Genomic DNA, 17,375 nt, shown 5'->3' on the forward strand with positions numbered 1-17,375 from the left:
CTTCATTAAAGTCGCTACGTAGCCGCGTTTGGACTTTGCGCTGCCTACCTACATCATCTCTTTCAACGACGCGTATCATTAGCATGCCCGATATGTAGAAGCAACCGTCGCGGAGAGACCTTCGTGATGCGCGACCGGATTTCGACTCGTTACATATTCAAATGCGCGTGGATACGGTCGATTTCTTTTGAAATGCCCTTGCGACAGCGTATTTTCTAACGTGATTCCCCGACCCCAGGCTCACATACATGTCAAAGATTTATTCCGCTTCCGATGTTTAAAATTCTTTTGCCTCTGTGATCGATCATCGTCTTGCACTTTTTATCGCGAACGTTACAGCAACGTTTTGCATATCATCCGTCTGTTTTTTTATTTTATTTTACGTGTGTTCGAGAACACGAAGGTAAAAGATTTTGTGGCAAAAGGGGGAAAATAAAAGGAGAACGTAGAAAAGAATTATTTTTGCATATTTAATGACGGAACTGAAAGCAGAAAGACAATCGATGTGGTTCAGAAAATGATAAGAACGAGAGTTGAGATTTTTATTAGAAGCATAAATACTTCGCGACATTCTAGTTTTGCAAAATTAATTGTTTTCGTAATTGATTCAATTCCCCCACTCGAGATTCATTGCGCGGAAAGATGAAGCCGCCGAGGTCCGATGAAATCCGATTTGATTTTCCCAATCGAGTCGATACGTCATCGCCAACGGGGTCCTTCCACGGTATTGCCGTGTGCTCGATCATCGAAATGACGGACGTTCATCGTTGAAGTGGACGATTTTTTTGCAATAATCCACGAGTGGCATTCGAGCTGGAGTTTAGTAGTGGAATAGCTTTCCAGACTCTAGGTTGATATACTTAATGTTCTTCCAATACTTGCTTTGCTTTTTGAAATACTTGTAGCATTAAAATTTTATTCTTTTATTTCTTAGTTTAAATACCCTTTTTAATATTTTATACTCCGCCGGTGTAAATTATGAACTCTCATCTGATCGGCATTAATTCTTGTAATAACTTTCTTTAAAAAAAGAAAGAAAAAAAACAGATGAGACGTCGAAGGTAGCTGCTCTACAACGTGCTCGTATTTTGTTGCATAAAAATGTACCTTGAGAAAATCCTCGATTTTGAAAGGATCTTGAAAAGAAACATCGCGGAATTACACTTCTTCTTACGTAGAATTCCCTTCTTACCATATATGGTATATGTATATGGTACTGCAGTATTATGCGTGCACCCTTGACGAAGTCGTTCGGAACGGAAACTTGTCGTAAAAAAAAAAAAAAAAAAAAATCAAGGGGTGGAAAAAAAACCTCGAGAGTAACCCGTGGGTAGCACGAAATTCGATCGTAATATGGCTACGAATATTGGCAATTTTTTTTTTTTTTTTTTTAGTGACTCATTCTCGAAACTGGTGCTCGAGCGCAGTTCAAAATGAAACTCGTATCGACACTCCGAGAGGAGTGAGGGATCTGACCGATTTTCTGATACGGCTTTCGAATAAAATGTTTCAATGCAGAAGTACGATCGAAAAGACCGCGGTCGCGTATTCTTGTAATCCCGAAATAGGGATTACATCTGCCCGAGCCTCAATATTACATTAAAAACACATTTCTCGGCTCTAGGGAACACTCTTAAACCGCCACATACACGTAAAGTTCGGTTTCTCCAAGCGGACATTAAATCTTTCTTACCCATAAAATCTTTTCGTTCGATAAGCCTCTCCTCCCCCCCTCATCATTAAAAAAGAATAATGATCAACGATTGATCCGAATTTCTCCATTAATTTCAGATAAACTACTCGAACGGAATTTTAATTCGTTGCTTGATTACCAAGATACTCGGCTTCGAAAACTAAATATCGACTTAAAATTTCCATTAAGGTAAAATCCGTTCGAGCTCTTCAAGTTTTCAAGCATGGCCCTCTAAAATCCACGCTGAAAATTAAAAGGGCTATGAAAAAAATATTGCAAGAACCTCCTGTTTGCACGAACGTGTATCGCGGCAACGTAATTTTCTTTTTAAGGAGCTAAAACGTTAGTCTAGACCTTTGACAAATCGATTATTCATAGATTCATCGTAGTGCAGTCAAATTATTTCTGCGTTATATCCCGCCGTGTATCGGAAGAAAACGGATATTTTATGCAACTTGAAAAGGATCCTCCACGGCTTGAAAGATGAAAAGAAAGAAGAAGGAACGTACTTGATTTCTCCCCGTTCTCGTTTTATCCCTTTCGTCTCGTATTATTCCTGCGATCGAATACACCCTTCAATCGCGTTATGAGAATCGAGAAACGTATTTCGAGAACGCGAATATCCCCGATCGCTTTTCTAAAATGCAACACGATTTTGTCGTTTATTTTCGCGCGTAATGCTCGATCTTCCCCTCGATAATCCCTCGAATCTTAAACTCTTCATATACATATACGCTTGAACAACGCGAAAATCATTTAATGAAAAATTAATAAGAAAGAAAATCAGATCGCTCTCAAAAGTAAATAGTAGGTCTAAGTAAGTCTAATGAATAAGATGAGTATTTTTCTTTTTTTCCTCAATTACGAGAGATGGTTTCGCGTAAGTACCACCGTACTTCGAAGAGCTAATCCGGTAATGGACGATGTCTTTAACGAATTTGGAGATTTTCGCGAGAGTTTCGCCGACTTTTTAAATTAAACCTTATGTAATTTCGCCGATTCTCAACTTACCGCCGGATTTCTCTCCTCCGGAGTGCGTCATTAAAGGATCGCCGGGCCTCTGCTTTTACGACGGCGGCGTAATGCATCATCGCGATGCTCTCCCGGCAGATTTTTCACGACGGGAAAGCGCGGTGCATTTAGTTGTTAATCGTTGCCACGGGCGGTCGCGCAATAAAAGTTTCGAGCGAGAAAGAGAGAGACGGACCTTCCGCTGAATTTCTAGGATTTTCCGGCCGCGCCACGGCGTTGCTCGAATGGCGCGATAACAATGATTTACAGCGTAATAATTATCTGTCTTGCTTGGTTGTGGCCGGGAGCGCGGGATTCTTACCGTCCTTGATGAAGGGCCGGGCCCTCTGTAATCCTTTCACTTTTTAGCGCCTTTTCCTTCGTGGTGCAATATCAGCGGCAGCGAAAGCTCGTCGAGAAGTCATCATTTACGCTAATTCCATTAATCTCCGCGCGTTGCACGTGGTCGCGAAATAATCTCTGAAACAACTCAAAGGATCAGCTCTCTTCCCCGGTAAATTCGAACTCGCTGTAACTACCGTCTGTTAATTATCCACGCGTCTGCAAAATTATTTCGACGTTCTCGGTGGCGTATGAAATTTCGTTGCTTCTTAGGAAAGCCATTAATTAATTGGTATGTTTAGATATTTTAATTTGAAACAATCAATTTCAACTTATTACGTGCGATACGTGACTCGAAACCTTCGCCGATTGTTTTTTTTTAAAAGAAAAAGGAATCCTCGGAGGAGATCGCTGTCAAGATTTTCGAAACGTTTTTCTTTTTATTCCCCGCGCATCTGGGCGCTGTCCTATTGTTTTAAAAAATCCGTATCCGCGCTATTTGATGTTTGTGATGAAATTTTCTTTATATTTACACGGAAGAGAAGCTGCACGTATTTTTTTTGCATTTGTATTTTAAAATAAAAATATCCGGCAAATCGAAGAAACTTTTTTCCAAGATTAAAATAAACACGTTATTTTATATCGTGAGATACTTCGGCGAGATACATTTTAAAAAATAAAGACACGCTTGTTCCTTTTGTGTGACTAAACGTTATTTATTTTTGGTTTTATACATACGTATATATTTTGTACGTTGCATTGAAGCGAGAAAACCAATCTGCATCGCGAAAAAGTAAAAATAAATTTTGATTCGATCTAACATAACTTTTTTTTTTTTTTTTAAAGATAAGATCCGTGGAATACTTATTCTTGAAACACAATTATCCGTAACAATCCTGATAGTATCTCTTAATTTTCTAATTATGAGATTAATCTGAGATTAAAATGTTATTATAAGTCTCTGTGCGTTTTGTTCTTGAAGCTCATGCTTTTTTTTTCTTTTAGGTGCCTGTGGAACGGAGAACTCTGCCGACCGATTTGCCTGGACCGTCCCGCCGACGACCGTTCATGAAAAGGCACTCTCCGTCAGCGGAGCCGTGCTCCTCCGGAGGTAGCAGTGGTGGCGGTGGCGGCGGCGGCGGTGGCGGCGTAGGCACCGTGGGCAGCGTCGTTACCAGCACTGGTTCCGGTATGCAGACGTCGTGTTCCTTACCGGAAACCCCGGTGTTCGCCAGAGGCAGCGACATCCCCAGAACGCCACAGCACGCCGGCAATCCTTCGCAGTCGAGGCGACAGCCCGGCTGGTACGCACCAACCACAGCTACCGGGTAAGCATTTTTCATTTAATCAGAAAATATTCATTTTTTTTTACAATTACAATAAGAAGCTACTGGAGCTCATACTAATCACAACCGCTTCACTTTTAGCTATCGGCGGAACAATCCCGGTTTAGAGCAGGCCATAATCGGCACTGAGCTCCTCCGATTAGCGGGAGGTCCGAATCGCGGATGGTATCCCACTCGGAAGGCGAATCAACCGCGGCCGGCGTCAATCGAACACCTCGAGCGGTTGAACAATGCCTATGACGCACGGCTGCCGAGCACCGGGGACCAGAGGAAGCCGCTGACTCTACCCACGAACATCACGCCCAACAAATACTTCGGCCAAAGTAAGCACAGCTCCGCCTCCAGCACTCGCGAGGCGCTACGGAGGGTCACTAGCTTGCTCATCAAGAAAGGTAAGCGCCGGGGATACGCGCTGTTAGAAAAAGAAAGCACCACGCCTGAACGTTCGGCGCGTGGCATAGTTGGAAAACGCGACGTCGTCGACGACCCTGGGACACTCACGAGCCTCATTTGCGTTTAACATGGATTTTCACGGTCCGGTTTTCCATTTGCTTCTTTCCCGGCAGTGCTATTATGAATTCAATAACCAGTCAAACGCTTTTCTGATGATAAGCGTTTAAAAGAAAAAAAAATGACGTGAAGATCCTTGGACGTAAAACTTTAATTTGAGACTTTAAAGAATCACCTTTTGACGTATTCGTAATATTACACGTAATAGTATTGCTGGTGGATCGTAGAATGTTACTTGAAACGCAAATGCGGACGTGATTTTCAAGTGTCGTCGTGAAAAAGAGACTTTGTAAGCGATAAGCGACAATTTGTGTTTAACTATGCATTGCTTATGATTAACGTTACGTAATGTCGTTTGTAAAAAATAATTTATTGGATGATAAAAGTAATTTATTTTAATTTAAAAAGAAAATATATTAAACTCAGTCGCTTTTCTATATTTTATTATGTTAAAAGCAATTTCTATTTAAAGAATATCGTTGAGAGTATATTTTTTATGATATTAAATTGCAGAATAAAATTTATTTACTTTAAAAAAGTTAAAAAATAATTACAATAATTATGAATTCATTTGTAATAATTTGCCATTTTTTTAATACATCTTATATATTTCAAAAAAATAAATATAAAGCACATAATAATATAAAAGAACTTAATTATTTTATAATTCATATTTATATTTCAAAAATTCATATGTTTCGTTAATTAACTTTTTGCGCGACTGTCGTTATCGCTTTGGCAAATCTCTTACGTCGTGTTTCCTAAAGATCTCGCTATTTGAAAGTCCATAATCTTTGATAAGTAACCTGTGGAAAGAGTTCTGACTTGTATCGTGTGTGACCTTTCGTGGCATTTCAGTGCCACTGATTTAACGCTATCTCATTCTTTAACAACTTGGAATGCTTGCTTCTAAGTAATTTACTATTGCTACATTATTATTGAGAAATTAATTTATGTCTATGCGTATGTTAATCACTTAATGTTGACCTAATCTCCCAACTAGCATTGATAATAGACTTACAAAAGTGAAATACGTAACATCACTCCATTACTCGACAATACCACCCCTTGATTGAAATGCATACGTACAGTAATCAAATTTTTTTCAACAATTTAAAAAGCATTTTATTAACTCGTGCGTGCAAATTTTTTCCTTCTTACATCACTCTTTTCAAACATAACTTATTTCACGCACTCACACTCACACACGTTATATTATCTGTTGCATGCGACATTTCTGCAGTATCTTTCCCGTGAAATTATTGAATCTCATAATTTTTATACTTAATAAAATTTGTCTGGAACGCTTTCAATCAGTTTATTACTTGTGTGATTTAGAAATAAGCTGCATGTCTAACATGTAGTTGAAACTTGCACCAGAGTGCTATGCGTAGAATTTTACTTTTAAAATTATTTATGACTATGCCGATATACGAATGTTAAATATATGCAGTCTCTCGTGGACTGCATAGTTAATAGTTTTTTTTTTTTTTTTCTTTAGATAATTGCTTATACGAAATGTTTTTAAGCTACTTGCTAAAGACAATTACCGACCGTTGACTTTCATCAATCGTCGATAACTTTACTCAATTATCTTGAAATTTTAGTCTTACCGACATAGGACAATGTGTTAAAATATTTTCTATAACTATTTTTTAATTTTTATTCAATTTTCAATATAATTAACAGAATTAAGCTATAAATAAAGCATGATAAATTCTTTAAAAATAAAACAAGCATTCTTTTCTGGCAAAATTCTGTAGATACAGTCCTGAAAGTAAAATAGAAATAGTTGTGAATTGTTTAATTAAACATTGATCGAGTAATTAGGATAATTTCCAAGGTACATTTATTACATTGTAACGTTAAAAACATTTCGTTAAAAGATCAATCGCAAGATCGATGAAAAAACACGCGACGTCTGAATTCCTCGTGCTATCAAATTATGCATATTAAATTTAAACAGTTTTATTGGGCAAAGAGCTAGAAGAATTTTAACACTTCGTAATAAATTGCATCATTGGAGGTTTCCTTTGCAACATTTACACAAGTTTTATCGCACCACGTGCTTCGCCAACGCCGTAACGTGGCGCTACCTAACAGCTCTTCGACGAGTGACTTTCCAGTTGAATGTAACCGACCTTGAAAGCTCGTCCGCGCGGTAGAGAGGGCGGCAAGAGGGAGGAAGAGACAAGGCCTCGGCCATGTTACACGTTGCAAACCGTCCCCTGTCCCTCTGTCCTTATCAGTAACGTAACTGATAAAAGCGACACCCTTCTTTTCGCATTCCCTCGATTACAAAAAGCCAGTCAGCTCCACAAACTTTTATTTAATTTATTTAATTCAGTTTCAAAGCTTCCATATCCTCCTTCGAGAATTCATTCGGGGACGTTTATTCGGGCGGCTAATCATTCTTTTTTTTTTTTTTTTCTTCCTTTTCGCAAACGTTAAAGATATCTGCCGATCGTTCCATCGGTAATCGTACGCGCTCAAGCGCATCATGTGACACAAGTGCGCCGATGAGCGCAAAAAAACATGCCGAAAATTAGTAAACGATAGTCGGGGAGGTCCGCGGCTACCTGTGACCGAAACAAGGCACACTTACGTGCCCGGGTGGACGTGCGCGGGGGGTGGGAGTCGCGCGGAAGGTGCACCATATCGTGCGTGGGACATCCCCGCGCAAGCGGGCGAGCGAGCGGGTCCGCCGTCGCCGCTCCGGAGGTGTCTCCTTCACACCCGAGGGCTCCCGTTATTGATTCGTCCGACGGAAGGTTCATCCGCGAATGTTTCCGCGTCCGCCGATTCGGCCGCCTGGTGCGCCAGCGCGACGACTCTTCATCTATATACCTCGTCAAATTTTCAGACTCGCGCCGCAAGTCGTGCTTTTCGGACTTAAGGGGGAATTGTGGGTGGGAAATCCGCGGCTCGATTGGCGCGGTTTGACAAATCTCTAAGACTAGTAGGTACGTGAATCGATTTTTGTTCCTGGACCGGTGGAACAGAGCCGAAACAATTCCGTCCGAGTTTAAGCTCGTCTTTCGGTTGCTCTTTGGTTCAACGTAGCCTTTCGTATCGTTCCGACTTCCCCTTCAAGCGTCCCGGATCAGACTCTCTTTGGTCAGTTTTTTTTTCCCTCGGCGAACACTTAATTTCGCCTCGATTGATTGTTTTCGCATCTATCCGCTCGCCGACGAGGGACTTCTTTTCTTCGCGTATCGACACTGCGCTCTATAAATAACCGTTAGCGATAACATGCGATTTAATGCATTCGCGACATCGTGCGGCGCGCTCTTTTTTCGACGGAAGCCTCCACCGTTCCTCTTGATCAGCTCGCCGTCGAATTATTAATTTCGTCCGGTTTTCTCCCTCCCCTCGCGCGTGAATTTCTGTCTCATATCTGCTCATTAAATTTCGAATGGGTAAGCGCTCGTTTATTCGTCTTTTTATTATTAACTATTTCGTCATCGAAGCGGACTTTGTAGGAGACTGCTCTCGCGTTTGTTTTACTTGAATAAGCGAAGGAACATACGGTGACGGTCATACCCACCTTCCGTCACGTGTGAATCGTTGTTTCTACGAGTGATTGCTCCCGTCGGAAAGACGGTTAATCGTTGACTTTTCGCAGCAAAACATCGGAGGACAACTTCCGGACGGGCTCGAGAGAGAGAGGATTAAGGCGACGTTCGTTCTCAAGTCGATCACTGCCGCGGCGTATTGATCTCTTTCCGCGAATGTTGGATTTTCTCGGCCCTATTGATTTCCCGCGAGAGCGCATTTTTAAAGAGAACGAACCGATGGAGCTATGCGTGCGCGAGCTTGGTCTTCGGGGCTGACGTGCTACGTAATAATTTAAGAAACGTAGAAATTCAGTATAAGGCGACCGATAATATATCGAGCTAAACATCTTCGAAGTCTCGACCACAGGCAGTCAGAATAGATTCGGTAAAAGTAACTTCGATCAGATATTTTTACTCGGCGGGAGCAATCGTCTCTCGATGCATCTTGCGAGAAACCAAGAAAATCAAAGATGATACACCCACCCGGATTGAATAAAAAACGTTAGAGCGCCTGAAAAAAAAAAAGAAACCGGGCTGAATTAGGCATCTGCGGTAACGAAGGAGGCAAATGTGGCTGGCACCTGCCGCATTATGAAACTTAGTCACCCTCGCGGCTCTCGCAGGGAATGACCATCCGTCCGGGGGATGTTTTCCGACTGGTTAGTAGTAGGCGGTGGATGTTGGTAGGTGAACAGGCTCGCCGAGGGGAGGTTGCGAGCATCCCTCTCGTCGGCGAGAGGTAGTGGTGGCAATCGTTACTCCCGTCTGCTGGTCCGTCTACCAACCCCCGCGGGGGGAGCGAACGCCGCCCCCTGCACCCGGAGACGGTGTCCGCTTCCATCGTGCCTTTCTCGAAAAACTGTACCAACCGTCCTCCCGTCTTCGGGTGGACTTACTCTGGGGACCTTTGTTTTGGAATAATCTCCGTCAGACATCGGGAATGATTAGGTTTCCAGAGAGGCGAGGCAAGGTCGTTCTTGACCGTTCGAAAGTCCGAGGCGCGTTCCTCGCCGTGGCTGACGTATCTCGTCCCATTAATATCGCGACGCGTTCACGCTCGCGTGAGACACGGCAGTCCCCTGCACGTGCCCCGTTAGTCATGCGAACGATGAGCTCTCAGTTTTCACGGTCGCAGGTGGATAACGTTCGAGAGCCGTTAAAGAAGGCGCTCAGGCGGCCGCGCTTCTTGGTAGAAACAAATAGAGGAGACGGCTCTTCGGGCCGCCACCGATCCGGCCGAAGTCGACGTACCGTTAAAGCCACCGATTTCTCTCGGCTTTGTATTTCGTCGATTCAGCTAGGTCGAGACTCTTCTCCGGCTCGAGGAACGACAGCGGCGTTTTGCAAGACGCGCGGTCATTATCGATGATTTATCGGAGAATAGTCGCGGTGATTCAATCATCGTACGTTCATCTCGATCGAGTCGACTTATTTCGTTTTAACTTGATTTTTTCCTCTCTCTTCTTTTTTCTTAATTTTAATTAATTTATCTCTTTTTTTTTTAATTGAAGTATTACCGTTACTGCGGTCATTCTTTATCGCACGAAATAAATATCCTTTCAATAATTATTCGGAAAACTACATCTTACGTTCATCCTTCGTTAAAGCTGTCATATTTGAATTTTACCCCCGCAGGCACTTCAATTTTTGCTTCGTCCGCGAAAGATAAGAAGGGCTTCAACGACGTCAGCGCGATATATCCGCGCTCAATCTGCATCTCGCTACAGATTAGAACTCTCACGTTACGTTCTCGGTAATTAAAATAAGCCGATCGGTTGCGAAGTGCTTTCTTCAACTCCCGCGACGTCCCGAAAAAGCTCCTCGTCAAGGACGAGTTAATAAAAGAATCTCGTCTCTTTTATTTTAACAACGTGATATCGAACGTGTCGGCGATCGGTTGTTAACATTCATCGTCGTCCACGGTCTGATGTCTGAACGGATTCGCCCAGCTCGTGTATCATCTTATCTAAACATCTTTACTTTCGATTGGAAAGTAACGCGTCCGTAATTGCCGCGTGTAATTACACGGTCGGGAAATTTGGCTCGCCGGGATTAGCTTCGCGGCCTCGTAAGCGGCCTGTTACATTATTTATAACTCCCCGTAACGCGGTGGATACCCTCAATAAAGTGAGAAACTTAATAAAAAGTAAATGGGACTTCGGGAAAAAAGCGTGTTCTCACAATGAAAAGCCGGTCGTCATTGAACAATTGCAACGAACTAAGTATTTTCTTTTTCTTTTTTTTTTTCTTTTTTTTTCTTTCGCTTATTTTATTCGATTCACCTTTAAGTCTGACTTAAGATGACTTAACGAAGAATAACTGTAGCGCTGAGCTTTCAATTTATTTTTATTTCTTTTTTTTTTAAACATTTACGGTTCGTTAATGCGAAAAAGCGACGGCGCGATAACGAGAACAAAAGTTGATAATGCTCGTTGATTGGAAAGTTCATATTAATCTTGAGAATGAACTAATTTAACATGTAAGGGCCGCACACTTTCGGTGGAAGTTGTTGGCGGTCCCTGTGGGAAAGCGAGCGATATATTTGTGTCGGCTAATTAAAACACTTGTCGGATCTCATAACTCACATGTCACGTACATGTAAAATTTTTAAGACAATGTACGTTTTTTTTTTTAATCAAAGTCAATATTATTATGAAAAATACCGTTTCGTAGAACGATAATTTAAACATCGATATATGTATGAACATACGTTATTAAAATAATTTTATATTAAAGAGATATCAAAAAGAATTTAAGACAAAAAAGAAAAAATAGAATATTAAAAAAAAAAAAAAAAGAAATATTCATAGAGCGCTCTTGAATTTATTGAATTCTGAGTTTTCAGAGAATAATGTTATGTTAAAAATTTTTTACTCTCAAATTCAGCCTTGAACCTCCCCAGGATCTGATCGCTTGATCTTGATTTCTCAGGCGCTCTTTTTAATTCCTGCCGCTAGACGCGTTCGTTTCGCCGCTGGTGTCTACTGAATTCCTGTTTCGATCGCGTCGCGATGACGATCTCGCTTTCAACAAGTTTTGTCGCCGCCGTGAAGTGGTGCGTCCTATAAATAGAGCAAATTTTAAGGGCATCCCACGCGTCGTCGACAGCTGCCGCAACTTGACCGCGATAATCAGGGATCGTGCCTTTTCCACCTCCGGCGTTTTCCCCGACGTAGATATGCGCGCGGTGATATCGCGCAATTGCTACGCATCGTACGAACAACAGTTACGCCGCTATCAGCGACAGGAAAGGAAAGAAAAAAGAAAAAAGGAAAAAAAAAAAAAGAAAAACCTACTTCCTTCCATCCTGACGAGCAATGCCGAAATGTCGCGGCGCGTTATTGTCCTTTTCCGTCCGTTAAAGAAGTCGCGATCTTTAAGAATCCGAAGACGTAGGCGCGCGTGCGTCTCTCCTCGCGGGTCCGGAAATTGCGGGCGAGCGCGCTATTTTATTCATAAAGAGTATTTATATCGGAATCGATACGCACGGCATCGCCCGAGCCGTAACACGTGTACTTAAAAAAGATTACGTGAAACCTCCGTTTAACGTAGCTACGTCTTCGCACATGCGTTCCATTTCATGTCGTCGCACTCTGCCTCGCCTCTGGTAGAACGAGAAAGATAACGCGGACAAGTCACCAGAATTCTTCGAACGTCAGTTGGGCCCAACATGTTGCGGAAACGACTCCGCTCGCGGCGCGTATTGTCCGACTTTCAATCCCTCCCTCGACGAACTTTAAAAAAAAAAGAGAGAAAAAAAAAGGGAGCGATCTCTTCAGCGCACCGTTCTTTACCCGCGTTCCGATATTTCCCCAGCGTGTTTCATTTGTATATTACAGTATATAATACTTTAGCTTTCTAGAATCAATCTTGGAGCGTGTTTAGACAAAGGACGAGCGCTTGTTAATTTTTTTTTTTTATTTTTAAAACCGTCAACTCGAAATTTGTATTCCGATTGCGTTTCTGTTGAAGAGCGTGCATCGGCTGGACTTATTGATTTATTCAGAGGGTGAACAACCACCACCATTGCCTCCACCATCATTACCACCACCACCGTCGTCAACCGGCAACCCCCCTTTTCCCCGGACGAGCGAACGCAGAGGCACACGCGTCATTGTCCTCGACCACTCTCACTATTTCCAACCCCCGGCGAGGTAGCCTTGCAAAACTGCAGCTGATACCGTACCACCAACAAGTTGCCGACGAACTATCTCGTCACGCTTGGCCAATCAAGCGTCTGGTGCATAATGTCTCGGTGTGACAAAAAAAAAATTATTTAATTTCCGTAACCGAACAAGAGGTGTTCGCCAAATCGTTAAAATAGATTCGATAAAAAAAAAAAAAAAAAAAAAAAAATTAAAAATCGTTCATCGAACCTCCGCTAGTCTAATCAACTCGTAATAGAACTTCATCTAGTTGCAAACTGTTACGCAAAAGTATCCCCGTTACGACAATGTAACACTTATCACGCGTCAGACGGACGTAGATCCGCAAACCTTGAACGCAACAGATTTACCGGGCGTCTTATAATTTCTTTGCGGTTTGGAGACTCCGAGTCTCGACGCTCAAACGTTTCGTTTCTAAATGCAGTTAGCGAAATACATCTCGGCGGATCCGATTTCGAGGAGACGTAAACATCGGCACGGTGTTAGCTGGGAGTATGAAATGATATCTATCCCCGGTCTATTCTCATACCCAGCTCTGTAGACGATTCTCCGCCGTCAGATCATTCTTTCGTGCTAATGGCACGATAACCTACAGTGAAACGCGCCTAGATACCTACCGAGATCGCCCAACTAAAAACATACGCCCGCCCCACTGGTTTTTATCATTTTCTTCCGACTTGGTATTCCTCTGGCTTTCATTATCCGAAGCCGAAGAAAATAAATGACGCGCGTGCACGAGGTGTCGCCGAGAAACCCGGGGTCGATGAACTTGTTACTCTCGTACCTCGGCAACGAGAAATGTCGGCGCAGGGTCGGGGTAGAACCTGAAAAGGTCACGCTTTCGTGTAGGTTAGGGCCCCTTAAGGACGGATCGACACACACACGGCTCGACTGATATACCCCGAACGGCAATCCGTTCTGCAACCAGTTTACTACTTGCGTTCCTATTCCCCAGGTATGGGGGCCGTGTCTCTTTTCTCAACGTCCTCGTCTTCCTCTCCCTCGCGTCCTCCTCTTCGCGTATTATCGTCACCTCCTCGTCGTTGTTTCTTTTTCTTTTTTTTTTCTTTTTTCTCTCTTTCAATGAACTCGTGTCTTGAATTCGAATGAAAAAATCGCGCAAACTTGGAACGTCGTCCTTGGACAGCTGTCCCACTTGCGTCCGCGAAATATTCCAGCTAACTCACTCTCGGTATAACAAAGCCCCCGCGTGTATTCTCGTAAAATCAGCGAAATCGGGAAAACGCATTTAAAAGTGGTAAGTTCACGGTCGGAGAATACGAAAGCGTAAACGCGCTAACGTCGTTTTTTGCAATCGTTACGAGCGTAATTATAGAAAACTCCCAATGCCATGCGGATAAATCGTAGAAAAGAAAATCGCTCTTAATTGCGAGTTATTGAGATCGCAATTAGAGAGATAAGCTTCGAGAGCGTTTTTAAACAGTTTTATTTCTGGACCGGTGGGATTACGGCGAGCGCGTTTCTAAAGCGTAAACGATTAGCCGAACGATTTGCAGAATCTCGCACGATGTGTCGATTGTTCGACGAGAGAAGACGGATGACATCGGAATTGTAGACTTCTGTTCGTGCCTCGTGGATTTCATTTCCGACTGACCGAGTTACACGACTGACTCTACGATTTATTCCAAGGAAAAAAAAAAAAAAAAATTCCGCGTCCACCAATCGCGCTCTTCGCTTTCTTAATCGGCCTTCCGTGTCACCTGACATTCGGTTAATACTTCCATTGGCATGCTTAAGAATACCATTGAGATTTCCTCCTTCTCTGCCGAGGAAGTCGTATATTCGGCCATCGAATTGTGATGAAAATCGATGCGTGCCACTTTTTCGACCTCGTTTAGAACGGCAGAGGAAATAAACCAAATCTGTGCTGTTCGAAATATGCTTATAATTAAATGTGTAATAAATTAGATTCATAAATATACGCACGAAAATTTTGTTCTTTAAAATAACGTATTGTTCCGGCAAACTTAATTATTTGTCGTTTTATAATTTTTATTCGCAGACGCTTTCTCGAAAGTCAGCAAATGGAAGTACAAATCGAGCGAAAAATTAAAAAAGAATTCTGCTACTCTAGAATGGAGATATTGTACTACCGCTGCGAACGGAATAACCGTTCCATTCCGAATTATAATTGACGTAATGCATCTCCTTATCTTCTCAACTGACTCGTCTGACCCTCGCGCTCATTATTGAAAAACTCATAAACTTGCGTTATTAACTCATTTAACTTCGATTACTATGCTTTTTTTTTTTATAACTACTGATACAGCGGAATGCGCCTCCATTTGACGTGGACGGCTTTGCATGATTTTTTGTACCTGCTATCTGAATAACTCTCGTTCGTAACGGTAAAAAAAAAAAAATTAATTTGAGCATTAATGCATGCTCTAAATAGTCTAAATGATTCGATATGAAAACTACTGCTACTATCTCTTTTTTTTTTTTTTTATTTCTATTGTAGAACATGCTCTCATGTAGCATGATAATTATTAGATTAGTATATGCACATATAAATACAAATTTTTTTACCGCTGTAGTTTTGTGATCCCGTTTTAATTTCGCATTACTTTCTCTCTGTTACAGGAAGCGGTAGCAAAGACGGAAAGGGTAACAAAGATAACAGCTCACCCTCTGGTCCTTACGCCGGTAAGTTGCCACAATCATTTTTTTTGCGTCGGATAGTTTTCAAATGCAATATTAATAACTTTCAATCTCTTAGAATTATTAAATTAAAAAAGAAAAATTATTTCGTCGGCGCGATACCGTCGGTATTAATTTAATTCGATTTATCCCGAGAGAAACGGGAACTCGGAGTGTCTCCAGTGGATTTGTTTCTAGAGCTTAACAAGTTCCTAATCTCGGTGTTAAAGAATCGCAGCGACACGCGGTGCGTCGCGCGAGAAAATAAGTTGTCAGCCCAATTTATTTTGGTCCTCGTGAGCAATATTTCGACTGCTTTTTATTTGCCAGGCCCGCTCTGTGTCTCTCTTTCTTTTTCCTCCGTTTCTCACTTTTCGGCAGTGGAGTCTGAATTCGAAAATAGCCGAACGTGTCAGCCCTCTGGAAATGCAATCCCTTGGTGTCATACAATCCGCTCAGTCGGAGGGACAATGTAACGAGCCATCGCGCTGCGAATTTGACACCGCGATCGTCTTAACGAGGCTTAACGCCGACACTTATAGAACATGAATTGTATAATGAGGAAGAATTAATTATTCCGATGTCATTAATAATCTCAATTATCAGATAAATCTGTATTGCGTAACGCAAAGCTTCGCGAATTTAAATCTTCACAACAGACTCCTTTAAAAAATTTATAAAAATGGTCTTCAACTGTGAAATTTCTTTTACATTATTACGTAACGAGGACTTTGAAATTCAAAATCGTACGTGATATATATTATGTATAAAAAAAAAGAGACTGCGAAAAAATAATTGTTTCCTCCCTAGAAATTCGAGGAGAGCACTTTAGCTTGCGATTTTATATTTCGACATAAATGCATTTCGTCCCGAATTTCGTCGCCAGGGAAAGAGGCAAGGAAAGAGCTCTCCCGTTTCATCGATGTAATCGTACAACTCTCCTTTATATTTCATCCGTAACCGAATTTAGTGCGCATCGCGGTGTGGAATAACTATAGGATCATGGTGCGCTCCAAAATATCGCGGCCCTCTCGGCGCGCCTGCTTCTCCGTCTCCTCCGCCGTGGATCTAACGCGTCTAATAATATTCGCCGGCTATTTTCGGGAACGTGTGCTTATCCGAGTAGGAAGGCCTGCTTTTTAATGTGCATAAAGTTACACCGGGCCCCATCGAGGCATTCTGAGAGAGCCCGGGGATCACCTCCCGATCGTTAGCGACTCTAATCATAAAGAGATTACCGATAACTTCGTTTGTCACCGTAAAGTACAGGCAGAAATAATTACTGAACTCGTGAACAAAAAGAAAAATTGCTTTCCATCCGCGTTGTTATTAAAAATTTATTTTAGATATTTATCTTCTTTTTTTCTCTTTTTTTTATATTTTTTTTTTCTTTTTTTTTTATTGCACGCACAGACTTTAATTAGATACGAAATTAATACTACTTGCACGTTCGGTATATCTTATCGATAAGCCTAACTGCGATAGCTCATTGTCGGATGACAATCACGTCCCGGAATTTCTTCGCGTAAATTAAGTTCGAGATTAACTTGAAACCCGATACTTTCCTGAAGACCACGAGGTTTTCTTAAATTCAATTTTTCCGTACGTTGTTCTTGAATGGCGTGTGTGAAACGGGGATTTACAAGTAAGAAAATATTAATAGCTTGACCGCTTTGGGTCGCGTCCAATAATAGCAAGTCATTCCGTATACCGTTTAGATCTACCTACAAGAATTGGACCTATAAAAATGTCGCCGTTAAAGTTTCGAAACCGACGAGGAAATCGATCATCTAAATTTCTTATAAAATAAAATAACAAATTAAAAAAAAAAGAAAAAAGAAACGTAACGTGAGAAAATAAAAAAAACGATATTGCGAATCTTAAACTCTTAAAAAAAAAAAAAAAAAAAAGGTTTACCAACGCCGAACGATTGAGCGCGGCGTGCGAAATTCGTTTCTATTCAAAGCGAGACTGGGTTTTCATCTTCGCATCCAAAGCGTGACCCTTTTTCAATCTTTCGTAACCGAGTTCCCCGCGATGATCTCGCCGCTCGGCGCTTGGAACGCAGAGGCTATATCAGCTGACGCGA

At 41.8% G+C, this 17,375-nt stretch overlaps 1 protein-coding gene across 3 annotated transcripts in view; it reads left to right on the forward strand.

Annotated features, from left to right (window-relative positions):
* LOC139103975 (uncharacterized) overlaps positions 1–17,375 on the forward strand; it is a 139,079-nt gene that overhangs the window by 114,268 nt on the left and 7,436 nt on the right. For 2 of the 3 annotated variants that reach the window (XM_070659185.1, XM_070659176.1), the window contains 3 exons: positions 4,052–4,374; positions 4,474–4,784; positions 15,230–15,292. In XM_070659185.1, coding sequence (XP_070515286.1) covers positions 4,052–4,374; positions 4,474–4,784; positions 15,230–15,292 — 697 coding nt within the window. The remainder of the gene's footprint in view (positions 1–4,051; positions 4,375–4,473; positions 4,785–15,229; positions 15,293–17,375) is intronic. The other variant, XM_070659194.1, reaches the window with a different exon arrangement.

This window comes from Cardiocondyla obscurior, linkage group LG01 (genome assembly GCF_019399895.1).
Source record: "Cardiocondyla obscurior isolate alpha-2009 linkage group LG01, Cobs3.1, whole genome shotgun sequence".
NCBI lineage: Eukaryota > Metazoa > Arthropoda > Insecta > Hymenoptera > Formicidae > Cardiocondyla > Cardiocondyla obscurior.